Consider the following 27,419-nt stretch of genomic DNA (forward strand, 5'->3'; position numbering starts at 1 on the left):
TATTCACTCATTTTATGTTCACTCATATTTAATATTCACTCATTGTTCATGTGTATGTGTTGTTGTTTTTATATATAAGATAGGCTAGGTGGATAATCATGAGATGTTATGTTTAGATATTTATTTATAAGATGCACAAGCCCTTAGGACTTTCTTTTTGCTGCAAATAATTTATTAGTGTTGTCATTTTTACTTATGTTTATATTGTGGATAAAAATAAAACCTACCTACCTACCTACCTTTAAGATTTCTTAGTTATTCCATTTCAGTACCTGTTATCTTTATGTTTGATATGATCGTTAATATTAACTTCCGTTCATTTTGGATTCATTTATTGTTTTCAAACAGTTCGTGGTAACAAATTGTAAGTAAGCAGCGAGTCGGCCCAATGGTAACCGAAACTCTAAAACACGGAATTTTTATAACAACTGACACATGAAAAGAATTGGCTTTTTATGCTGATTTCAAATACATAAAATTCATTAAGTTTACGCATCCCATCAAAAGCTAGCATTTTTTCGCAGTTGGAAGAAATTGGATGAATTGAAGGTGAGTCTGCAAACAATTATTATAATATTGGAAGCTGCATTAGTAGGAGTGGTAAACCATATTTCCGAAACGTGGGCGCTTGGATGGATGTTAAGAGGGTAGCTTTGAACAAATAAGGATGAAGAGAGGTGTACACAGCTTGGTTGGTCTCAGACAGATGGGTACTACTGTGAGTTGTTATTAGTAGAAGCAGCAATACGCGGAAACATACGAGTTTAACTCAAAGTTTGACAACAAATCTGAACTGCATGACAGTTTAGTTTGATCTGCTAACTCAGATATAGAGCGACCAGAAAGTGCCCAGTGAATCTCCTGGTGATTGTAGTAAATTGTAATTACTACAATACGAAAAATAAAATAAAAATAAATAAATGCTATTGGCAGATGATATAGTACTACTAGAAGACGCCAAGGATAAATTACAGCTGCTATTCGATGAAATTTCCGAAAAAGCCCGAGAGGTTGGACTGTAGACAAATCAAAAATTATGTCCACATATGCTTCCCCCTAGCTCTTCAATACTCCGATAACTCTGTTGAACAGTCCAAGAATTTTAAATACTTAGGAAGCTGGATAGAGAATACTGGAGATGTAACATTAGAAATCAAGAGAAAGATTGGACAAGCATCACGCACCTTCAACAGACTGACACCAATTTGGAGAAGTAACAAGTACTCACTTTGTTTAAAATTGCACCAGTTCAACAACAATGTGCTGTCTACATTGATGTGCGCCAGTGAATGTTGGGAACTCAACCAACAACTGGAGGAACGTATCCTTGGATTCGAAAACATTTGCCTCAGAAGGATCCTCAAAATCATTTGGGATTAGAAAATTACTAAGGATTTTCCATGGAAATTAATAGGGAAATCCGACTGAAAACGAACCCACCCATAGTGACCGAAGTTATGAAGAAACGAAGATGGACATATTTGGGGTCACGTTCTACGTATGCCTGTAGACAGACTGTCCTCCAGAGTGAATCAATGGCAGCCTGAAGGAAGACGAAGACGAGGCCGACCAAAGCACACACTGCGGAGGCAGTATGATCGGGACCTGAAAAAGGCCGACATTTAACTCTCTCCATAATGGGAAGATATCACTGCAGCCGCACAGATTCGTGATGAATGGAGAGGCTTTGTTGACCTCCTATGCGCCACTGATGGCTCAGGAGGATCTAAGGTCTAAGGTAATAGAACTGAATCTCAGCTATGGAACAATGCTAAAACTGTCCATTTTCGATGTTTATTGAAACCTTAGGAAAGCAGGACAATAACATACCGAAACTAGTATATAAGATAAACCTTAAAGCAAGGTTCAAGTTTAGCGAAAAAATAAACTTTTTTTCAATAATGTTGCAACAATATCTTGCGGTTTGATAGGCTACTTAATAGGTTGATCTGCTGTTAAATTATTTTTCACATTATATATTAGTCCTTCTTCATAAATTAGGTAGATTTGAATTTTCTGCACTATGGTTAATTAAATTTTTCGAGTGCAAAATAACTCTTCAATAAAATTCTGGCTCCCTGAAATGTCTTATTGAAAATATTGTTTCAAAAAAAATAAAATTGATGTATTTGGTGAAAATTGGGGTTTAAATTGCTTTTTATTTTCTACAAGGTCAACTAGTATATTAAATAGTATAATAGGATAATTAATAAATAAATTAATAGTATAATTAATACGCTGTATATGTTTCCGAAATATTCAGTTAAAATTTTATATTTGTTTCACTGTCTATTAAAATGTTTCATTCCTACTTTAAACTGTTATATTTTCGTCATGGAAAGGCAGTGTTGTCTTCGAAGTTATCTACGTAGAGTCCAACTAGAATAGCGCTAAAGACCAGAATTCAATTTTCAAAAATTGGACTAAATTTTTGCTGTTGGCATTATAAGTTATATTTCTATCCTTTGGACTTGTTGGAAAAGTTTAGAGTTTCTAAAAAAAGATTGGTTTTTTTTTCAAAAATCCCAATTTCAATTCCCATTTTGAACTTTTTGGGAAATTGTTATGTCCTCGCTTATTTTACTGATTCAATTAGAAGGATTTATTATCTAAAAAATGTATATGGGCACAAAGCAAAAAACAAAAACAACATTATAAGATTAAAAACACGGGACTGAAGTCTCAGATCTGTTTTGTATAAAGTTAAGAGCAAAACACTACAATTTCAAATACTTCTATCGAGAAGGTAACTTTCCTTGTGACTTCCCCTTGTATTTATTTGTCGCTTTTATAGTGTTTTTACTTTTAAGAAAGCAAATAACAAAAAGACCTTTCAAATATGATACAGGCTATACAAAAATACCCAACGTTCGCGTCAATAAAATTCCAAAAACTAACCTTCTTTTGACTTTCCCTTTTTCTTTCCGAGCGAATTCTCACTAGGTTCTTCCTATAATAAAAGATTTGTTTTTAATCGAGACAGGAAACAAAACTTATTCTCATTTATAAGCTAAACTTGTTGCGATTTCATTTTCATATTTAATCCATGGAAACTGAAAAATAGGTCTAATTTCTATAAAGTAAGAAATAAGATCTATTATTAGAAAAGAAATCACGATGCAAAAATGCTACAAATAAAATGGTATTAGAGCATGCGCAGCAATAAAAAGAGCTGACTCAGAGACTGAAAGCAATAAATAAAGAATGCTGTTAAAATGAGTATGAATGAATAAATGTTAAAGCCGAAATGAATTAAGACTAATTAATTATCCCAGCCCGAGAAAGCATGAAATAATTATTTATGCCCAGCCAGACCTACAAGCCGAAATATTACAAACCTTGAGTAGATTAATGCTTCTTTATTACTGCCCTTTTTACGTTCAGTATGTTTCTTTTGGCAGACTCTAGGTTTACTTGGACAAAATATTTTTCGAACAAAAAATTTTTTTTTTCGAACATTAGCCCCACCCCTTGAACATTTTTTTGCCTAAAATCTTTGCAGACATTTTGGGAACAAGTAAAAGAAAAAAGAATAGATAAAAGAAAAGATGAATAAATAAAGCCAAAGAGAGTGCAAGTTAAGAATTTTCGTAAGTTTGAAATATTCAACTAGGTCGTGGAAACAGCTCTGAAAAGTTAGGATATGTGACTTTCTCACAGAACATGCAATAAATATATACACAAATATATATATATATATATATATATATATATATATATATATATATATATATATATATATATATATATATATATATTATAGAATAGTTATTTACACGTAGAAATAAATTAATAGCAGATGCGGACTTAATAAAGACTGGCTGAAAGCATAACCAAAGAGTGTATAGCGCCAGCTACATTTGGCGTTTCACGGCAGTATCTCAGTGTAAAAAGTAGTAAAGCCATCTACCGTTTGAAGTTTTTTGGCAATTTTTCAGTGTAATAAAAAGTCGAAATTTGCTTAATCAGAGTAATTAGTAAAATTAGTGCAGTACCAAATTGTTAATCTGAAAAAAAAAACGATCACGAAGCTAGAAAAACATGTAGTAAAGCACAAGTAACAGAACAAATGTTATTATACTAAAAAAAATTGTTTAAAGGATAAACAAAACAGGCTTGATTCAGGCAAATTAAGAAAAGTGGAGGAAGAAGAAAAAGCATTGGAGTCAGTATCGATTTTAGCAAAGTCAGTTTGAAATTATTTATTTCAAAAAGGGACTATGATTTTTTCGGTGCGTCCAAATATAAAAATATATGGGGGAATCCTTGAAGGAGTGGGATGGGGTACATGTCAACTCCGGTACAAAGAAGGCATATTTGAGTCAATATCGATGTGGACAAATTCCATTCTCAACAAAAACTTTCTTGGTCCCAAACGTTCTAAATTTTCATAAACACGATCCCTGTATGATATTGACTAAGGCAAGGTGGGAATTGTATAGAAAGACATAAAAATTGCAAGGGTTTAAGTTATTCAACTTTGGAAGCTTTCAATTGTCTAATAAGGTCTAATCAATAATTGTATATTTGTATAATAATAATTGTCTATAATAATTAAATAATTAATTAATAAATTAATTAATAAATAATTAAATAATTAATTGTCTATAATAATAATTGTATAATAATAATTGTCAATCAATAATTGTATAATAATAATTGTCAATAATAATTGTCTAATCAATTGTCTAATAACCCTGAAAAGGAGTTTAGCCACTAGAAGATATTCCGAAAACACCTTAGCATTATATACTTCTTTTTGTTCATTTCCAACCTCGAAACGAGAAAAACAGCGTAAGAACAAAGCGACTCTTTTAAAAGACGGTGACCTGACAATTTTGTATTACTGATGTAACAAAAGTGTGTTGAGCAGCCTCCAAGACCGATGACATTTTTTGGACACATGACAAAAAGAATTGAGAATCATTAGAAATCACTTGCTTTTCAATCCTTTTGCCCCCTTGAAAAATTACCAGGTAAATCTTAAAGCCAGACTATCCCAAATTTTTCCCCCTTCCGTCACTTCAATTTTGTTAAAACATGTGAGATACAAATTGAATTCCCTTGAATTACATTTATAATGCTTTTATACGATAATACCAACTAAAACAGCAACATAATCTTTAGTTCTCATGATTAAAGCACAGGATAAGAATAGCTGATATAAGACTCCTCTAAATTTAAACATTAAAACCACATTTCATAAATGAGGGCAAATAGGGGAGACCATTGACAAGTAAGACCATAGGTCCATATTACTCAAATGTGTGGCTTCAAATCCAGACTCTCTTCCTCAAGACTCTTCCAGACTCTTTTTCAGAAGAAATGTTTCGATAACATCGAGGAACAAAAAGAAAATGTAACTACACAAGAAGTAAAACTTATGGATCCAATAGATTTAATAGAATTTAATGAAAATGCTCAAGCCGGTAAAAATTCAATCTTCAGCCGCACGATAAAATCTAGCATCTATTTTTACTCGATTTCAAACATTTTGATTAAAAAAAATTCTCATAAGACTTTTTTTTGCTTTAAGCACAAAACTCACAAATTTGATGAAAAAAATAAGGGCACCTGTAAATGGTGTGCCCAAACCTTCATGAGCATAAAAAAGCTTCCTTATGCTAAAGCTGTGTTTATAAGACAGTAATAAATATCCTTTGTTAAGGGCTCTGGCTCAAGAGGCGCTTTTAAATATCATGAAATAAAATTGGATAAGGTTGTATAAGTATGTCCATTTCAACATTAAATTAACATCTCAACTGCTACTCAGTAAATGGTACTTGCAGGATATGTCGACCACAGCAAGTACCCATGTTAAGAAAACAATTCTTCCTTCATAATATGCGGAATAATCGTAGTTAACAAATTTTGCATGCAGGCCCGCAATGCTTTGCCGCCAACCCCCCTGATGTGCAAATATAGCCCAATTACATATATAGCCTAAAAATATATAAAAAAAATATAGCCCAAATTACATATTTCCTATCTATTCTCCCAAAGCGTCCCGGTTGTTTCAACTCGTGTACATGTAAATTGAATCAACTGCGACGAAACAAAAACTGGGAAAACAAGTTACGGGGGCAGAATGTATTGAAAATATATAATTTGGGCTATATCTTTACACAGTAGGGGTTGGAGGAGGGGGGGAGGTTGGGGGTAAAGTTTAGCGAGGCTGCAAGCAAAATGTGTTGACTATGATTATTCCGCCTATTATGAAGAGAGAATTGTTTTCTTAACATGGGTGCTTGCTGTGGTCGATATATTATACAAGTACCAGCAATTCAAAATACAATAGAGCACTTCGATATCTCAATTCACTCAGTGAAATATATCTTTGCAGTATACGCAAATCCTTGCCTATTATTATAGACATAATAATGTGCCCTAGGGATGAATACATCATGCTGGTGCTAACTACGGGCAGAGCATGCACTATAATAAGAAGGTTCAAAACGAATGACACACAACGTAAGTTAAGCTGCTCAAATATAAATACAAAAACTTAAGAAGAGAAAAGGGGACAATGTCTTAGCTAAAATGCATTTACTAAGTCAAATACCCTCTATAGCCATCCTAAATCATGAAAATTGAAACTCCTTTAGCCCCGGAGGAGCATCGTATTATAAACAGATATCATAGAAGCACAAAATTTGCCTGAATAATGCTGAAGATATTGCAATCTTCTTTCCACAAGTCGTAAAAAAATAAATACAAATGGAGATCAAGCGGGTGAACAGCCAAAATTAATTTCATATTGGGACATGGGCTAAACAAACTAATTGGGGTATGGGTTTAAATAAAAAGGTCATTATATTTTAATTATAAGGCTGTTATTATTTGTTAATAATAAGGCTGTTAAATAATAAAACATCTCATGATTTCAACATTTGTCACACTTAGAAAGGTCTACAAAAAGCCAGTCCCCCCCCTCCATCGTTAAACCATGAAAGAACTGTAAATATCTCAAAAACGACTTGGTTTTCTAATTTAAGCATCCCGTTTTGACCGGGACCTAGTACTATGTAATCTAGAGAATATAGCAAAACAGAAGAACTGAGCATCGACAGAAATACAAAACAAGACACAAATAACACAAACAAGAACCATCAAATTTATGTTTTCGTAAAAGAAATGGAATCATGCGAATTCATGCTTGAGGAATTACAATTCAGTCATGCTTCGAACCTTTTCCTCCTTTTCATCTGTTTCTACTTCCGTCTCCACTTTTCCCTTATCATCAGATCTTTTACTCTTTACTTCGGGAGATGTACGACTTCGAGTCATTCTTGGAGAATCCCGAGAGCCTCCCTTTGATTCATTTAAAGAGCCGGGGGGTACTTGAAGGTTTGATCCAGGAGTGACCGATTTCGACCTCCGTGACGGAACTTGGTCGGTGATACTTTTTGAAGTTCCATTCGTACTCGTTGGTGTCTAAAATATCGTTTCGGTTTTCGATTAACATCATGTTTGAACAAGGAAATCAGTTTTTCTTCTTTCTTCTTTTTTTTCGACGGTTAAAAACTGTAATATATGTTTTCTGTTCCAGGTTTTCTTCCTATTAGATTGATTGAAACAACACAACACTGAAATTCATCAGTGTCTGCACAAGCCTGTTTTAAACCATATAAAAAAGAAAGAGAGAGGGGGAGAGAGAAGGAAAAGGGGAAAGAAAAAAGAAAGGAATAGAGTAAGAGGGGGGAACGTATTAAGAGATAAATTACTACAAATGAAATTACCTCTATAATAATAACAAAAGCTAAAATTTTGTTTATAAAACTTGGTAGCCAATAGGCTATACATACATTTAAATAAACCACATAAGTAGGAGAACAGTCAATATGAGAAGTTTCTTAATTTCTAAGCCTTTAAACCTAGCTAAATGCAACATTTTTACAAAATCCACATTTGACCAACTTTAATACCATTTTTCAGTTTGGAAATATTAAAAAAAAAATGGTAGGTCGCTGTCAAGCCAAATATAAACTTAAAGCTTTGCTTCAGTCCATTTGCTTGTTTTGTTTTATTTATTTATATTAATAAACCCATCTTTCTCTCAAAAAGATACAAAAGTAAAAGTACGAGGTAATTTTTTTTCAACATAGGAAACACGGTCCAAAGCAAGGGCATAAACCAAAATTAGAGGGACGTGCTTGATGTTTTTTCAGGGAAAATGTCTAAGGACACTTCTAAAGATCTGTAATGATCTGTAAAGATTTAATCTTAATGAATACAATGGTTAAAACCCACTTAGTAAGTTCATCGTGAAAGAGCGGCTCATTAGGCTAAAACAAGTTCTGTTGGTGTAAAAATAGACCAAGGTCGTCAAACAATTTTACTGCGCAATCTGCAAAAAGATAAGAAAAAAATTGGGACTTCCTAAATTAGCGAAGAGGAAGATTATGAAAGAGGGCCTTAATCTTCTTTTTTGAAAGGTGGCAAGCGTAGAATTTTTTTGGAGTGTGCTCCTGGGTATTGGCCTCACAACACACGCATGTGTTTGGCCTCAGAATCGCTAACACTACTTCGAATAACAGTAGAACTCGATACAAATATTGAAATCACAAGCAGTATCAAACTGTGTGAGGTATAAGAAAAGAATTTAAGTTTTACTCTGATTCCCAACAAAAAAGTCCATTAAGTTTAATATCACCCATCAAAAGTTAAGAACCTCAAAAATTTGCCCAATTTTCGTCCCCCAAGAGTAAAGCCATCTTAATGAAAGTGACACCATTATATTCATTATTTCAGAGAGCCCTACTGTGGAGGTTTCAAGCTCCCACATACAAAAATGTGGAACTTTGCATTTTTGCCAGAAGAGAGTTAACGGATGCGTGTTTACTTGTTAGTTTTTGTATTATTTAATTTTTTTGTCGTTGTTTCTCCCCAAGGAAAATTGTACTGAACCAGTGATCCTAGAAGATCAAGAAAGAGCTCATTTGATCATGGATCAAAAGTTATAGCACCCATTTTAAGTGACCAAAAAGATTGAAAGCCAACTATCCACCCTCCTACACCCCTTTTCTCGAAGAAAAGAGTCAGTCATACCTTTGAGATAGCCGTTTGATTCAGCATAGTTGAAAGATCCAATATATATATATACATATATATATATATATATATATATATATATATATATATATATATATATATATATATATATATATATATATATATATATATATATATATATATATATATATATATATATATATATATATATATATATATATATATATATATATATCATGAAAAGAGAAATCACCAATGCTACAGCACAAACACACACAAAAAAAAAAAAAAAAAAAAAAAAAAAAAAAAAAAAAAAAAAAAAAAAAAAAAAAAAAAAAAAAAAAAAAAAAAAAAATAAATAAAATAAAGAGACAGAAGGAGAAAAGGAAGACTGTTTTCCTAAATTAGTGATTAATATAGACCAGCACTTGAATGAGGCCTCAACCCTACTCATCCATACAATCACATAGGTCAAACAGCATAGCCACACACAATCAACCATAAAGAATAATCCATGGACAGGCAGTCATGTCGTCAATAAGTATAAGTCGTCATTTACCGAACAATAGAAAAAATAATATAGACAAATAATTCAGAGGCAACACCCAACATAAGGGCTCATCAGGAGAATACACTGGCCTATATTGGGTTTCGCCACTCTAAATTCTCTACCCAGCACAGTGTTGTGGCTACCACAGAATATCCATGGCATCCCCGCGTCAGGTATCACCCCCAAATTACATGCCTATGAAAAAAAAAAAAAAAACAGCAAATGTAAAACAACCAAGTAAAACCAAAACCAAAACAAGCTTATCCTGTTAATATATCCCTCCCTTTAGCAACAATAGGTAAACTAAATATTATAAATTTTACCAAATCACAAATATTAACACATTGCAAAAAACCTGAATGAACTAAACAATTATAGAATTCATCTTTACCATGTGGCTAATTTTTCAAAAAATTACGCTCAATTAGAAACGCAATTCAAAATAAATGGCGCTGTGACAACATTTCTCGAACCTCCCAAATTAGTTAAAAATTTCTTTAAGTATTTCTAGATAATTCTTTTGATATTTATTTAAAAGTTCGTTATAATGAAAACTAAATTTTTTAAATTGCCAAGTTAATTTATTTGCAGAAAAACCTCTTGATATCAATTTTTGGCTTAAGATTTTACATCTATTTTTAAAATCAATGTAATTACTACAAATCCTTGCATAACGAAGTAACTGTGAGAAAAACGCTGAATATGTGATATTTGAGTGCATATTACTTTCAGGGAATGGGAAACTAATCACTTCAAAATCAAAATCATCCGTTTTATTATACATTTTAAAACTTAATTTATTATTATCACAAATATTAATATTTAAATCTAAGAAATGATCTTCATGACCAGCGCTATGACTAGGCTCAAGAATAAGCTCTGATGGATATATATTTTTAGAAATATCAATGAAATCCTTACAATTTAAGACCAAAATATCATCTAAATATCTTTTATTATTTGACAAAGCATGTTTTAAATTAATTGGATTATTCTTATCCATCATATATTTATATTCTAGTTGACTTAAAAACAAGTCAGCTATAAATGGGCTGGCATTCCCCCCCATGGGAATTCCCATAATTTGCTTGTACAAATCACCCCCAAATCTTATATAAGTATTGTATAAAACAAATTCCAATAACTCAAAAATCATATCCAAGCTGTAACATCTCAAGTTAACTGTAGTATTGAAGCAGTTTGTCCATATGGCTTTTTTATTATAACTGTCTATTTTTAAGAACATTTTACTAGATAAGAGGAAAGATTTCTTTATAACAGTTTTTAAATTATCAAACACTAAATTAAGTGATAAATTAGTATACATTGTCGCAAAATCGAAAGACTCAATTCTTTTAGCTGAAACCATTGTTAAAGAATCTATCACCTGCAGTGAATTATTAACACTCCAATATGGATTAAAATTCGAAAATTTTTTAATACCAGAACAATAGGTTTTAAGTTTATTTACAATTTCCTTTAAAATTAAAGAGAGGTCAGTAGCAGCAATGCGGGTTGGACATTTAGCTGCTCCCGCAATAAACCGTGGTTTAGGGGGATTCTTATGAAATTTTACAGTCCAATATAGGAAAGGGAACTTTTTATCATTGTCATTTATTTTAATATTAAAATTTTTAAAAAGTATTTCTTCAGTCTTTTCAATTAAATTCTCATCCTCTATATTTACCTTTTCATAAACATTAGTTGTGCATAACTCCCTTTTTAAGATATCACAATACAGTTTCTGACAAATTATGGCAAAATTATTATTAGCTTTATCCACTGGCACAATTACAAATTCATTCTTTAGATTAGCAATTGCTTGTTTAATCTTCGCATTATAAAATAATGATTTAGTGTTACTATTTTTTAAGTTAGAATATATTTTATTTCTTACTCTACTAATAATTAAATTCTTCCAACTTTGAAAACTCTCTTTATTTTTATTCTCTTTCTTACACCACTTATCAATAAATAAATCAAAATCATTTTCCAAGCCATCAAGAACACTCGATGGTTTCAGAGTCATTTGTGTCCCGGTGTCCCAGTCTCTGATTTCTCTTTGAGTGTCCCGGGCGTCATTTATATTCCTTGTGTCCCGGTGTCCCGGTCGTCATTTGTGTCCCGGTGTCCCGGTCTGTATATACATTCGTTTTTGAATTGGTGTTTTTTTTTAGTTTTTTACCTTTTTTTAGTTTTTTTAGTTATACCTCATGATTCTAATGATTGCCCTTGAGCTTTGTTGATGGTGATTGCTAATCGAACATTCCCTGTGTCCCCGTCGTCATTTATATATCCCCCTGTGCCCCCCGGCGTCCCCGTTGTAGTTGTGTCCCTGTGTCCCGGTCGTCATTTATATTCCCTGTGTCCCGGTCATCATTTGTATCCCGGTGTCCCGGTCTGTATATACATTCGTTTTTGAAATGGTATATGATGAAATAAATTTTTGTATTTTTCCCCTCTTTTCTTTTTAGTTTTTTTTGGTTTTTACTTTTATTTAGTTTTTTTTTTTCTTTTTTCTTTTTAGTTTTTTTTTTATTTTTATTTTTTTTAGTTTTGTTTTTCTCCTTTATTTTTCATTTTTTTCCTTTTTTTCTTTTTTTTCTTTTTTAGTTTTTTTAGTTTTTTAGCTTTTTTAGTTTTTTTTATTAGTTTTTAGTTTTTTTTTTTAGTTTTTTTGTAGTTTTTACCTTTTTTTTAGTTTTTTTAGTTTTTTTTACTTATGTCCTGGTCGTCATTTATACTCCCTGTGTCCCGGTCGTCATTTGTGTCCCTGTGCTTTGTTGATGGTGATTGCTAACCGAACATTCCTTGTGTACCGGTCGCTTTCTCTTTGAGTGTCCGTCATTTGTGTCCCGATGTCCCAGTCTGTAATTTCGTCAGTCGAAAACATGACGTCAGTCGACACAGAAACATGACGTCACCTGACAGACAGACACACAGACAGACAACTTATTTTTATATATATAGATATACTAGCTGTTGGGGTGGCGCTTCGCGCCACCCAAACACCAGTTGGTGGGGCGCTTCGCGCCCCCCCCAAGCCCCCCCGCTCGCTTAAGTCGTTACGCGCCATATTAGTTACGCGCCATTGTAGTTGTGTCCCTGTGTCCCACCTGTGAATATAGATAGATTTATATATGTGTTTCAAACAACGTAAAAATTGCGAATATACAACATTCTTGGCTTTCCCATTGTCTGTGCATATACAAAGCCGTATGTACTAATAATGACGTCATATGCAAACGCTCTTTTTACAAACAAACAAACATGCATACACACAATTCGTTTTTATATAGATAGATAGATAGATAGATACAATACAAATTAACTGCGTAAAACTTGCGAATATACAACATTCTTCGCTGTCCAATTGTCGCTGCATATAAATAGATTGTCAGGTTTACCGACCCTCGAACATGCAACGTACAATTGTCCATGGGAAAAACAATCAGTATTAAGATCTATACCACATTTTTCTAATGATTGACCTTGAGCTTTGTTAATGGTGATTGCAAATGCTAATCGAATTGGAAATTGCAATCTTTTAAATTGAAAAGGCAGATCCGTTGGAATCATGGGAATAAGAGGAATAAGAGCAGCCTCACCCTCAAAAGGCCCTGTCAAGATTATAGCCTCTATTAGGTTTTCCATTGTTTTTTTTACGGCAAGTCGCGTGCCATTGCAAAGCTTTGGTGGGTTGATATTTCTTAAAAGTATTATTGGTACGCCTATTTTTAGTTGTAGCACGTGTGGTGGAAACCCTGAAAGATCTATGGAATTTAAAAATTCAGATGGATAATTAACCGCTTCATTTGGTTCCAAAACTGTGTCGACTGACTTGTAAAGGACTGCCTGGTCTCGAATCTTGGTCAAAACAATATTGTTGATTTCGTGGACGTCTATATTTTTGGGTGCGAGAATCGCTCTTTCACTTAGCCATTTATTATTTTTATAATTTTTTAGAATATTCGGAAATACTTTTTCAATCAATTCATTTTTGGACGTCACTAAATTACAGAAATCAGCAGGTAGTTGTATACGTCCTGAAATTGAGTCTATCGTATCATAAATGTCTTTTTGTTCCGACGTTAACTTGGAAATGTTATTTTGTACATACGACAATAGATCACTCGTACTGTAACTTTGTTCACGATCCAATTCTACACATGTCGAAACAGCAGCGATACGGTTAGGTGAAGGCATTCCCAAATCCTGAAGAGGTTTGTTTGCCATACGTACGCACAAATCTTCTATAATAACTAAAGTGTAGTTATAAATTTCTGATGTAAAATCAAAAGTCATATCTGACGTCTCTAACTGTTTTCGATGGAGTATATCTTCGGACATTTTTGACTTATATTTTTCCCATAACTCTGTAGGAGCTGATGGAGAGCAAGTTGTTAAAATGATGCCAAACAATGCACGAATTTGACTTGGGGTTGACGTTTCGCACGCGTCATTGATGCAGTTATCCCAGTGTTGGTCATTCTCCAATAAATTCAGAGCTTGGCATGCACTACGGTAAGTGTCATGTATAGTACCGTTTACAGTTCTCAAATACTCAAAGGATGTCGGACCGGGTACATTCACCAAAAGCAGGCGTAGAAAGAAGCATTCATGTTGATTGGGGTGAACGGTGTAGAGTCTTCCTATCGTGGTATCTTTGAAGATGGTAGGTTGGCCGTCGACTGACTTACCCTGTTTTCGACGTTCAAATACTTTATTTTTAGTATTCCACGTGTAATACGAAGGCACTTCAGTATACAGCAGTTTTTTTGCAAAAGAATCATTTTTGCAAAGCGAAAAAAAGCTGTTAATGTTGTATCCGGTGGATTCAGGGCTCTTTGTTGCACGTTGGTTTCCGAGAAATAAACACGTTGACCATTCTGTAAATGTACCGCTAAGTGAACAACAGCTGGACTACGTTCATGTATCGGGAATGAAAGAATTCGCCAAACTGCTTCATTACTGCTTATGTATCTTCCAGCCTGATATTGTACGATTTTGTCGAAATCTTTGATTTCGAGCTGCAAGCCAAAAACTGCCATGTCACTGAATTTGTTGACGTATTTACATATGTATTTGATTGCCTTTACGGAGTTACAGTATTCAACGTTTATGCGTGCATTAAATGTTTTTGATAATAATGGGGAATATGGAACAACCCACTGGTTATCTACTTCGATGGTGGTACCGTTACGCTTCTTTATTATTGCTGTTTTACCGCCATATTCAGTAGATCTTCTTCTATATTGTGGGTAACCATCATTGCCAATAATTGTGTTTGATACTAAAAGTCGAGGATATTGCTTTGTGCACCTTCCTTTGGCCATGCATGGTGAATTTTCGTTCAGTGCACCGCAAGGTCCATGTATCATTTTTTTTACATTAATATCATGTAACCCCTTATCGACATTTTTATCAGGTATTTCAGCGGAAATGACATCATCAATTTCGTTCGAAGTAATTTTTTTATGTAGCCAGATTAGTATATGTGAGTGTGGCAAACCTCGTTTTTGCCATTCCACTGAGTACATCCAGCATCGCACTGACCCAAACACTTCAAGTTTTACTATATAGTTTATCAGTGATTTCAACTTTTGCCGGGAGACGCGGGCCGTAATGTCATGCCTATAAACCGCCGATTGTCCTTGAAGTAAAAGCTGCAGTATCTCGTCCCAAGATTGATTACATGTAAATGTAATAAATAAATCTGGACGACCATAGAGACGAACATACGCAATAGCATCTTGAGCATATTCATGCATATGACGGGGACTGCCAGCATATGACGAAGGTAAAATTGTTAATCTTCCAACGTTTGTGGTATTACCGTCATTTATAACTGCATCTCGCAAATGAATGTATTGTTCAGAGCGGAGCTTGGTCTGATTCAGGCGGATATATAGCAAACGTTCTGATTCAATTTTAGCATACATATCAACGACAAATTGGTGAAACAATTCACGGCATTTTAAAATATAATTTTCTTCATCCTGCCGAATCATTAGTCTATAGGAATAATAATGCATTGCACTGCATTTCTTATTCATTTCTTTGTTAGTGGCTGGATTCATCAATTTAACATTAAAGTGATAGCCGTCGGCTCCATCCCAAAAAATGATAGGATATTGTAGGGCATCGTAGCATCGATGAGTTTCAGCAATTCTTAACAACTGAGCGTTTCGCTTATGAAGAATAATATCTCGAGGTAAAAACTGATCACCGACCATAACGATTGCCACTTCGTCGATAGTTGGAGCATTGTATCTACGCACATGTTGGCCAGGAGGCGTTTTGCCAGCGGAAATAACAATTTTATGCGTATCAGTAGGCATCAAATCGATGGCTGTTTTGAACAGACGCACTAAATTATTATTTTCGTGGAAAAGATGATGCAATTGGGAAACGATTGTCCTTTCAACGTTGGGAGAAATTTCGCAACGTGCATTCAATTCAGAATTTCTATCACTGATGAAGTACAATTGTAAAAATTTATGATTCTCGCCTGAGAATGGTAGAAGGGGCCCTGCTCTATGATAAATTTGCCCTTTTACTTTGAAAGTAGACATAAATTGATCTGGATTTTCGATTTGGGCTCCAAACGACGTCATTTGGAAACATGAGTTGTATTTTCTGATTTTTGACAAAAAACGCTTAGATTCTGACGTAGTTCCAGTAAGGAAAGTCTTCAATGGCTCTGGTGGTGCAGCCAATAGAGGAAGTTTAACTTTTCCTGAGGCGCAACACATTCCCATTGTTTCACCATTGAATTTCAAGGCCTTGCAATAGGAACAAATTTTAGACATTGTCCCGATTTGAACACATCTACTCAAGCTATAATTATCGACTGGGCTGTACCTGAATGCCAGGCGATAACTTTCAGGTTGCTCTGATTCCTCGGCACGCTTTGTTTTCTTACTTTCTCTATCAGCAGCAAGCCTGATTTCTTGCTGTTCTTGTGATTCCTCGGCACGCTTTCTTTTCTTACTTTCTCTATCAGCAGCAAGCCTGATTTCTTGCTGTTCTTGTGATTCCTCGGCACGCCTTCTTTTTTCACTTTCTCTTTTAGCAGCAAGTCTGCTTTCACGTTGCTCTGGTAGTTCCTCGGCACGCTTTCTGTTCTTTCTTTCTCTATCAGCCTCAAGCCTGTTTCCTTGCTGTTCTTTTGATTCCTCGGCACGCTTTCTTTTCTGACTTTCTCTATCAGCAGCAAGTTTTTTGGCATAGACTCTTTGAGCATCTTCATCGGCTTTTGCCATTATATATATATATATATATATATATATATATATATATATATATATATATATATATATATATATATATATATATATATATATATATATATATATATATATATATATATATATATATATATATATATATATAGCCCCCGTAATCCCTGAGAACAGGGCTGTAAGTTACACAATTTGCCCAATGTCCACATATAGTATTTTTTTATGGGAAGTATATGGAATTTTTGGGGGAGGATTTTCTCTCGGGGTTGGATCTTCCACGGGGAAGTTTTCGGGAGTAATTTCCGAGAGGAAATTTTACAAGGAGAAGAGGGGGATTTCCTGGCATAATTTGAAAAACGGTCGAAAATTAAATGAAAACAAGAATTTTTTCGAGTAAAAGTAAGGAGCTCCATTAAGGCTTAAACAAGCAGAAATTATTCCCTTTATAAGAAGGATACCGTTTCCTCAACTCTTACTCTTTACGCTAAAGTTCGACTTTTTTGTCACAAATATTTAAGAAAGACTTCTCAAACGCAAGGTCGTTTGAATTTGAATGAGAAATATTTTTTAAGACCTTCAAGACTTTAGAGTAGGAGCAAAGGCTGAGGAAGGGGCAGCCCCCCTCATATATAGGATTTAAAGTTGTTCCTTACTTTCAGTAGAAAAACATATTTTCTTTTTATTTAATAACATAAAAAGTCTAAAGTCATCTTAGGTCATGCTCAATCTGATTTTCACGTGAAATCGGTAAAAATAGCCCTATAACCACTGTATATCATCCAAAGAACCTAGAGATAGCCATTTGCTTGTTTTCTTGTTTCAAATGTGACACTTTTCCAAGCTTAGTTTGAACAGGTCAGTTCCATCCCAGTCATTACTTTTACTTTGGAAATTCTCTGATATATTTCTCAGAACCATTCTTTTTTATAGCTCCTTTACGTCTCCTATGCCAAGTGACCGAGAGAAATGATGACATAAAGGCCTTCTATGCGGCAAAAGAAATAAGAAAACAACATGTTAGCTTTAAAACCTTAAGAAGATTCTAACATCGCACAAAATAGTAGCGCTAGTTTGGCCACGAGTCTGATTACCCAGAGCACTTCGAACAAAATTGGGAGTAAGGTTAGTTTTTACTGCGGAGGAAAATATTCTTCCCTTGACCCATAGTCTTATTTCTTAAATATTTCTCAAATAAAAACCAGAGAAAAGGCATTGAAAAAAGATATCATTTCGGACTAGACTGGATTTCCGATACAGGGCTTTTCCGGAAAGTAAGAGGACTGATTTTCTTCCGCCGCGACTGTACTTCGGAGTAAGCGTGCGCCGACTAGATTTGTTAGAAGGCACGAACGAGTGGCTGTCTGGCTGGTCTGTTGTCTCCGAGAACCCGGAGAGCCATGACCGCCATTTGTACGTGACGTGTTCCTGCGAGTGGTGCAAGTCGAATCCGTTAAAGCAGAGGTACTCGATTAAATTCTGTGTGAAACTCGGTAAATCTGTGACAGAGACGTTTGATATGATCAAGCAGGCTTACCCAGATGTTGCTTTAGCAGGAAGAGGTGTCTTTCAATGGCACCAGGCCTTTTTAAAGGGCCGGGAAGAGGTCGCCGATGAAGACCTTCGACAAACACCGAAAATGTGACTCGTGTGCACAAAGTTTTGAACAAAAAACATTGACTAAATGTTCGTTTAATTGCCCAAATGTTAAATTTTCCAAAATCTCTCGTTCATGACATTTTGATGGTGCCTTTGAACATGCGCAAAGTGTGCACAAAGATGGTCTCAAAAGAGCTCACTGACGAAAATAAGCTGCAGCGAGTGGAAGTGTGCCAAGAAAATTTTAACATGTGTGAAAGTAACCCCAATTTTGAATAGCGTAACCACAGCCGATGAGTCCTGGATCTTTGAGTATGATCCCGAGACAAAGAAGCAATCGTCTGTGTGGCACACGTCGGCGTCTGCTCGTCCAGAAAAGGCAAGAATGTGCAAATCCAAAATAAAAACGATGCTCATTGTCTTTTTGACATCAAAGGCATCGTCCACCATGAATTTGTTCCTCCTGGACAAACTGTCAATGTCCAAGTTTCATATGGAAGTGCTCAAGAGACTCAAATAAAGGGTCAATCGGGTTCGACAAAACATCACAGCCAACTGGAAGTTGCACCACGACAACGCCCCGGCTTACACCGCCTTTCTCTTGAGCAGCTACCTGACCAAGGCCGGCATCCTCACGCTTCCGCAACCGCCCTACACCCGAGAAGTGGCCCCTGGACTTTTTTTTTGTTTCTTTGCCTGAAAAGGCCGATGAAAGGTGAGGATTTTGAGGCGACAGAGGGGATCCAAGCAGCATGCACCACGGCTCTAAAGGCTATTCCGGAGAATGCATACCGTGATGCCTTCAACGCTTGGAAATTGCGCTGGCAGTACTGATATGATGTAGAAGGAGCCTATTTTCAAAGTTTTGAGAAAAAAATTGTACTGAATGAATCAGTAAATGTTTTGAAATTGACTCAGTCCTATGACTTTCCAGGCAAATCCTGTACAAGTTTGACCACATCGCACGACTGCTAAAATTGACGTTGGAATTAGTAAATGGCACGACCGCATTTCTGGCAAGAGTAAAACTATTACGTCTACTAGCAATAACAACTCACGGTAGCTCCAAGCAACCTGAGGTTAGCATCACCACGCATACTCATCTTCCACTCTGTTTTATATAAACATTCACTCTTTATCTCTCCACATGCATATCTAATTTCTTTTAAATTCTTTCTTATGACCTCTTCTCACTCTATTCAGGACCGACCTGCTTTTCGTCTTGGCCCTATCTTGGGCAAAGTGTTATGCATTATCCATAAAATGTGGCCTAACCCTCTTATCCTTTCCTCCTATATCCATAGAAAATGAAATCAAGGTACGCGTTTCGTACAGCTTGCTGCTTTATACACGATCAGTCAAATAAATGTCTAGAGCAATCTTTAGATGATTCCATGGGAAAATATTTAGAGCGAGGCCTAAATGCCTCGCTCTTTACTCTAAAGTTTGACTCTTTCTGTTAACTCTACTTTTTAAAGCAGTAAGAAACTTTAGCGTAAAGAGCTAAGCCCCTGGGGCGTAAGCCCCTTTCATATACCGAGCAATTTCTGTTCGTTATAAGTTTTAATGTTGCTCCTTACTTTCATTTAAAAAAAACCTATTTTTTTTATTTAATTTCTGGACGTTTTTGAATCAATGCATGTTTTGATCTTGGCTCTCCGCACATAAATAATTAGAAAGAAATTAGCATATTAATTAATTGCAATTAATCGGAAAATTTTGAAAAAAAGGAGCGAGGGACGAGGCCTAGTTGCCCTCCAATTTTTTAATTACTTAAAAAGGCAACTAGAACTTTTAATTTTTTACGAACGTTTTCATTAGTAAAAAATATATGTAACTTACGAATTAACTTACGTAACGAACTTCTATATTCGTATGTTTTTATTGCGTATATGAGGGGTTCAACTTTCGTCGATACCTCGCTCTTTACACTAAAGCTTAAATTTTTTCCCGTAAAAGGCCGTAGAATAAATAGCCTAGTTGATATTACTAAAAATACTTTAGCGTAAAGAGTGAGGAATAACGAGGAAGTAAACCCCTCATATGCGTAATACTTTTTGTTCGTTTTAAGTTATAATGCTGCTCTTTACTTTCAGTAGAAAAAAACTTTTCATATTTAATTTTTCATTGTTTTTCCAAATAATGCTAGAAAATCCTGCGCCCCCTTCATTGAAATTCTCTTCCCCCATGAGAAGTTCTTCCGTGTAAATATCCTCCCGAGAACCCTTCCCCCTCAATTCTCCCCCTATACCAAAAAATCCCCCTGAAAACGTCTGTACACTTCCCAGTAACCATTACTATATGCAAACATAGGTCAAAGTCTGTAACTTGCAGCCCCTCCCACGGGGACTGCGGGGGGGGGGGGGTAAGTCGTCCCTAAAGACATAGTTATCAGGTTTTTCGACTATGATGAATAAAATGGCTATCTCGGAATTTTGATCCTGTGACTTTTGGGGAAAATGAGCGTGGGAGGGGGTCTAACTGCCCTCCAATTTTTTGCTCACTTAAAAAGGGCACTAGAACTTTTAATTTCCGTTAGAATGAGCCCTGTCGCGACATTCTAGGACCACTCAGTCGATACGATCACCCCTGGAAAAAAACAACAACAAAAAAACAAATAAACACGCATCCGTGATCTATCTTCTGGCAAAAAATGCGAAATTCCACATTTTTTTTAGATAGGAGCTTGAAACTTCTACAATAAGGTTCTCTAATACGCTGGATCTGATGGCGTGATTTTCGTTAAGATTGTATGACTTTTAGGGAGTGTTTCCCCCTATTTTTTAAAATTAAGCAAATTTTCTCAGGCTCGTAACTTTTGATGGGTAGAACTGATCTTGATGAAACTTATTTAAGATCAGCATTAAAATGCAATTCTTTTGATGTAACTATTGGTATTAAAATTCCATTTTTTAGAGTTTCGGTTACTATTGTTCCGGGTCGCTCCTTACTACAGTTCGTTACCACGAACTGTTTGACCAAAAAAAAAAAATTAAACTAGTATAAACTCACCAAAGTTCCGGTATAAGTAGCAAATCTAGTTCTGGATTTCGGAGGAAATCGTTCATTAAGCTTAAGCTTTAGGTCCCTGGCAGAAATCCTTCCAGTAGCCATCATAGCCATTAATATTTATTTAAATCGATAAAAGTTGTTTATCTCAGCAATTACGGCTACTAATTATTTTTAAAGGGCATTGACTGCAACTGAGTTGATTTGTGAGCAGAAAACGCATGAGACTATCCTCTAGCTTCTTCTTGTCTTTTATTCATGGTTTTTGGAGCTCTTGGTAGAAATATAGATTTCAAATTATACTAGTTATAAAACAAGGGTACTTTCCATGCTAAATAATGACAGTCAAATACCAGTAACTTAAAATCACATAAAACCTTATATTTTAACACCTTCGCTGACAATGAGTTTAAGTCGATAGATTTGGCGGTAATAGCAATCCAGAACAAGTGTAAAAATATTTATCAATGTTCGAAACCAACTAGTTTCAATTTGTTTGTTACAGCATTGTCGATCTGTTTGGGTGTGGTAGGTGTGCAGTGGTAAATACTCGGAAAACAAATGAAAGGAGAAATGATATTTTTCCTGGGGAATATTATGACCAATAAAATATCGCCGTCAAAAATGAAAATAAATGAAAGAAAGTCCCGGAAGCTTAATTAAATAACGACATAATAAATAAATAACAGACAAATTTGATAGAAAAACAATTCAAACAGGAATGTAGCCGAGGGATAAGCTTGGTGGTCCACCCAGTGGTTTGCCTATTCCCGAATTAGTGGAGGTTTTCCCGAAAGAAAATTAAGTTCTCTCAAATATCCTCTAAATAAAAAGAAAAAATGTTTTTCACGTGAAAACGTTTTTTGATTTTTTTTTTTTTTTAGAATAAGAACAAAGATAAAAGAAATAAAATTTCGACGTACCAAACACGAATGATTTTTTTTGGCAATTTGATTCTACGATATTTTTGGAGATCCTCGTTTTTAGCAAAAAAAAATGAAATTATTTCTTTATATTACAAATTTAATATGAATGTATTTTTTATGATTTATTCCGTATTTTGCTTCAGGGACGTCAATTTGTACCGTTCAACAGCAATTGGCCAGCATATGTAGACTCAACTTGCCCCAATATTGTTTTCCTACTGTAAAAATATCTTGATGGAATCTTTAATCATCCTCATCTCCCTAACCCCCCCCCCCCCCCCACACACACATACACGAAACAAATACTAAAAATTGTGCAACTCCCTCAACCTATCTCTAAATTTAGGTCATTTTTTCCAGAATCCAACATGTCAATCGTCGGAGCACGGTTGTATTTATTCTTTTGATTGTTCTTCTACTGAGACATCAATATTACAATTGTAGTTAGTGCCTATTTTACCAACAGGCTAAAAACCCAGATTTTAACATGATTTTCATTGATTACGTTCAGCTTGTTGTCTACTAGAACCGCCCACACGAGCAGTTGTGTATCGAGTCACAGTCTCCGACGAGTCAGTCGTCGGAGCACGGTTGTATTTGATTCTTTTGATTGTTCTTCTACTGAGACATCAATATTACAATTGTAGTTAGTACCTATTTTACCAACAGGCTAAAAACCCAGATTTTAACATGATTTTCATCGATTGCGTTCAGCTTGTTGTCTACTAGAACCGCCCACACGAGCAGTTGTGTAGTGGGCTACAATTTCTGTACCAGTAGGCATCTGAATGTAATATTTTCATAGTACAAGGAAAAACATTTAATTGCCAAAAGGTAATGAACGCACCTAATATGCATTTAATATACAATAAGGAGGCTAAAGCTTTAATTCTAATTGAATAAATAAAATCGGAAAAGTAAAATTCTTTTTAAAATAAATAAAATTGAATGAGTAAAATTTGATTAGTTCAATATGTATTTTCATTTCAATGCTGTAATAACTTGAAAAGAGAATACTTGTAACATAATTATAATTATAATGTTTATAATTATAATATATAATGTTATAATGCATAATTATAATGTTTCTTTGATTCGATGGCTTAGTATTAGTATTTTTTCATCTTTATCGGCTTTTCGATCTTGTGGGCTTCATGATATTAAAAGTAAACTTAAAATTGGGTACGCGAAAATGTCCCGAACCGAGGCAGATTTTCACGAAAAGCTTTATCCAGACTTTATTCTACATATTGCGATCATTCTATATTGTTTCTTTCCGGTTTGCGCCCGTTTTTAATAATCAAGATTTGCAAGGTATAAGAGTTTTGTATTTTCGTTATTGCAAATATTTATTGTATCTGCCGCGTTCTTATAGAAATCAGAAGATTATTAGAAAGTTTTGTGCCACTGATATTATTTTTGTTTATAAACAAGAGCTAAGAGCTCATATGGCACTTGTGACGAGGCGAGAAGAGCTAAGAGCCAAGAGATCATTTGGTATGAGCTCTAACAAAATTCTATTAAACAATAGATTGATTTAAAAAGGAAAATAAGAGGCTTAATGCCGGTCAGGATTTAAAATAAGAGCTCTGAGTCACGATGTCCTTCTAAATATCAAAATTCATTAAGATCCGATCACCCACTCGTAAGTTATAAATACCTAATTTTTTCTAATTTTTCCTCTCCCTTTAGCCCCAGATGGTCGAATCTGGGAAAACGACTTTATCAAGTTAAATTGTTCAGCTCCCTGACACGCCTACCAATTTTAATCGTCCTAGCACGTCCAGAAGCACCAAACTCGCCAAATCACTGAACCCCTCCCCCCAACTCCCCCAAAGAGAGCGAATCCAGTACGATTCTGTCAATCACGTATCAAGGACATTTGTTTATTCTATCCACCAAGCTACATCCCGATTCCTCCACTCCAAGTGTTTTTCCAAGACTTCCCCCTCCAACTCGCCCCAATGTCAAAAGATCTGGTTGGGATTTGAAATAAGAGCTCTGAGAAATGAATTCCTTCTAAAAATCAAATTTCATTAAGATCCGATCATCTATTCGTGAGATAAAAATACCCCAATTTTCACGTTTTCCAAAAATTCCGGTTTCCCCCTCCAACTCCCCCCAATATCACAGGATCTGGTAGGAATTTAAAATTAGAAATTTAAAGCACAAGTCCTTTTAAATATCATATTTCATTAAGATCTGGTCACCCTTTCGTAAGTTACAAATACCTCAATTTTCAAAATTACCCCCCCCCCCCCCAATTCCACGAAAGAGAGCAGATCCGGTCCGGTTATGTCAGTCACGTATCTTAGATAGGTTTCTATTCTTCCCATCCAGTTTTATCCTGATCTCACCGCTTTAAGTATTTTCTAAGATTTCCGGTCCCCCCAACTGCCCCCCCACCCAATTACGCTTGATCCGGTTGAGATTTAAAATAAGAGATCTGAGTTACGAGATCCTTCTAAATATGAAGTTGCATGAAGATCCGATCATTCCTTCGTAAGTTAAAAATACATAACTTTTTCTCATTTTTCAGAATTAGCCCCCCCCCCAATAGATCGGATCCGTTCCAATTATGTAAATCACGTATGTAAGACTTCTGCTCTTATTTTTCCCACCAAGTTTCATCCTGATCCCTCCAATCTAAGCGTTTTCCATGATTTTAGGTTCCCCACCCCAAACTTCCCCCAATGTCACCAGATCCGGTCCAGATTTAAAATAAGAGCTTTGAGACACGATATCCTTCTAAATATCAAATTTCATTGAGATCCGATTACGCGTTCGTAAGTTAAAAATACCTCTTTTTTCTAATTTTTCAGAATTAACCCCTCCCCCAACTACCCCAAAGAGAGCAGATCCGTTTCGGTTATGTCAATCATGTATCTATGACTTGTGCTTATTTTTCCCACCAAGTTTCATCCCGATCCCTCCACTCTAAGCGTTTTCAAAGTTTTAGGTTCCCCCTCCCAACCCCCAGCCCCCAATGTCACCAGATCCGGTCGGGTTTAAAATAAGAGCTCTGAGACACGATATCCTTCTAAATATCAAATTTCATTGAGATCCGATCACCCGTTCGTAAGTTAAAAATACCTCATTTTTTCTAGTTTTTCAGAATAACCCCCCCCCCCCCCAACTACCCCAAAGAGAGCGGATCCGTTCCGGTTATGTCAATCATGTATCTAGGACTTGTGCTTATTTTTCCCACCAAGTTTCATCCCGATCCCTCCACTCTAAGTGTTTTCCAAGATTTTAGGTTTCCCCCTCCCATATCCCCCCCAATGTCACCAAATCCGGTCGGGACTTAAAATAACAGCTCTGAGACACGATATCCTTCCAAACATCAAATTTCATTAAGATCTGATCAACAGTTCGTAAATTAAAAATACTTCAATTTTTCTATTTTTTCCGAATTAACTGGCCCCCCACTCCCCCCAGATGGTCAAATTGTGAAAACGACTATTTCTAATTTAAGCTGGTCCCGTCCCTGATACGCCTGCAAAATTTCATCATCCTAGCTTACCTGGAAGTGCCTAAAGTAGCAAAACCGGGACCGACAGACCGACAGACAGACCGACAGAATTGGCGATTTCTATATGTCACTTAGTTAATACCAAGTGCCACAAAAACTCTATGCTAGATTAGTTGCTGAGGCCTGTCAACGCTTGGGTCCTTACCACCCTTTGATTAGACTGTATTAATTGTATTTTTTGTGTTATTTTGGTTTTCTTTCCTTAATGTTTTTACTCCGCTTAAATTGTCAAAACAAGCGGGTAACAAATAAATTATTAATTATTAATTCGCTTTCAGTGAAGCGCCAATAACGCAGTAGGCTTTAGATTTTTAAAGTTAGGAAAGGGGGCAGTAGCTAAATTCTTGTTTGTGGTGAAACTAAATTTATTGTGAACGGTCTTGGGAAGAAATAAGGTTAAACTAAATATTTGATATTTGATTATTTTCAATGTTATAATAAGTACTTAAGAAAATGTTTGGAATAAAGAACCATTTTCGGTAAAGCGCCAATGACACAGTAGGCTTTGGAATTTTACTGTTAGAGAGGAGGCTATGCCCATACTCTTCTTTGAATTGATTTTTGTTCGTTTCAACCTTGATTCGCATATTTGATTAAAACTGTATTCGTTTTAAGGTTTATTTATTCATTTACATTAGCACGCGTTGTATGTTTGTTTGCTATAGCTTTTTATTTAGTTTCTGTTCGTTTTGGATTTCATTTATGCTACAATAGTAAATATTTGTGTTCGTTTTAAGCTTGATTTGCATTTTCAGTTGAAGCCGTATTCGTTTTAAGATTGATTTATTCATTAATATTAATGCAACAAAAGAATAAAAACAAAAAAAGTACGATACCAGAAGAATGGAACAACAAGAATAATGCAAGAGGAGATTAGAAAACTAGAAACAACATTTTTAAAGGAAAACCAAAAAAATTACCCCCCCCCCTCCCGCACAAAAAAAAACAAACCAAATGTATTTCAGCTACTCCAACCAAATCCAGGTAATACGAGACCTGCCTAATACAGGTAGATTTTAAGTACTTTTAGTTTTAATGACGAAACATTCTCATTTTCACCTTCTCTTCTTCATTTGACTAGTCGCAATCCCTTTTTCTTATTTTTAGACATTTTGTTCTTTTCTTATTTTTATTGGAGTTGAACATGCCTCGCTTTTGACACGCATTTTTTATTAAAAAAAATAGCCTTCTTTTGTATCTTCCCTTGTCCTTTTTCAGTGGCATGCGTCAACCCCCTGGAAAATACCCCCGCAGAAAATATCCCCCAAAAAATAGCTCTCCACGCATCCCCCCGGAAAATTCCACCACCACGCTAAGGACTAGAACTCTTAATTTCTGATCCAATAAGCAAACTCCGAAGTTTCTGCAACCTTGAGGTGGAAGTGTGGATGAGGAAGAGACAGTCCAGTCTCTTTTGGGGCTTAATGTTATTCTTCACTTTCATAATAACAGCATAGACCAGAAATATTCCCAGAAATCGTAAGGGAGTGAATATCAATTTCACATTTTTTATACGTTTTTTAAGGTTTCTTTTGTACCCCCCCCCCCCT

The 27,419-nt window shown here is 35.2% G+C and overlaps 2 protein-coding genes across 8 annotated transcripts in view; both read right to left on the reverse strand.

Moving 5' to 3' along the window:
- LOC136041934 (histone-arginine methyltransferase METTL23-like) overlaps positions 1-27,419 on the reverse strand; it is a 240,388-nt gene that overhangs the window by 55,187 nt on the left and 157,782 nt on the right. The gene's annotated exons all lie outside the window — the stretch shown is intronic.
- The window catches only part of LOC136041935 (protein lin-10-like), a gene marked incomplete at its 3' end in the record, with an annotated part of 204,436 nt that overhangs the window by 48,708 nt on the left and 128,309 nt on the right, over positions 1-27,419 (reverse strand). For 3 of the 6 annotated variants that reach the window (XM_065726742.1, XM_065726744.1, XM_065726741.1), the window contains 2 exon segments: positions 2,899-2,950; positions 7,189-7,434. In XM_065726742.1, coding sequence (XP_065582814.1) covers positions 2,899-2,950; positions 7,189-7,434 — 298 coding nt within the window. 6 annotated transcript variants of the gene reach the window in all.

Source organism: Artemia franciscana, unplaced genomic scaffold, assembly GCF_032884065.1.
Source record: "Artemia franciscana unplaced genomic scaffold, ASM3288406v1 PGA_scaffold_50, whole genome shotgun sequence".
In the NCBI taxonomy this organism is placed as follows: domain Eukaryota; kingdom Metazoa; phylum Arthropoda; class Branchiopoda; order Anostraca; family Artemiidae; genus Artemia; species Artemia franciscana.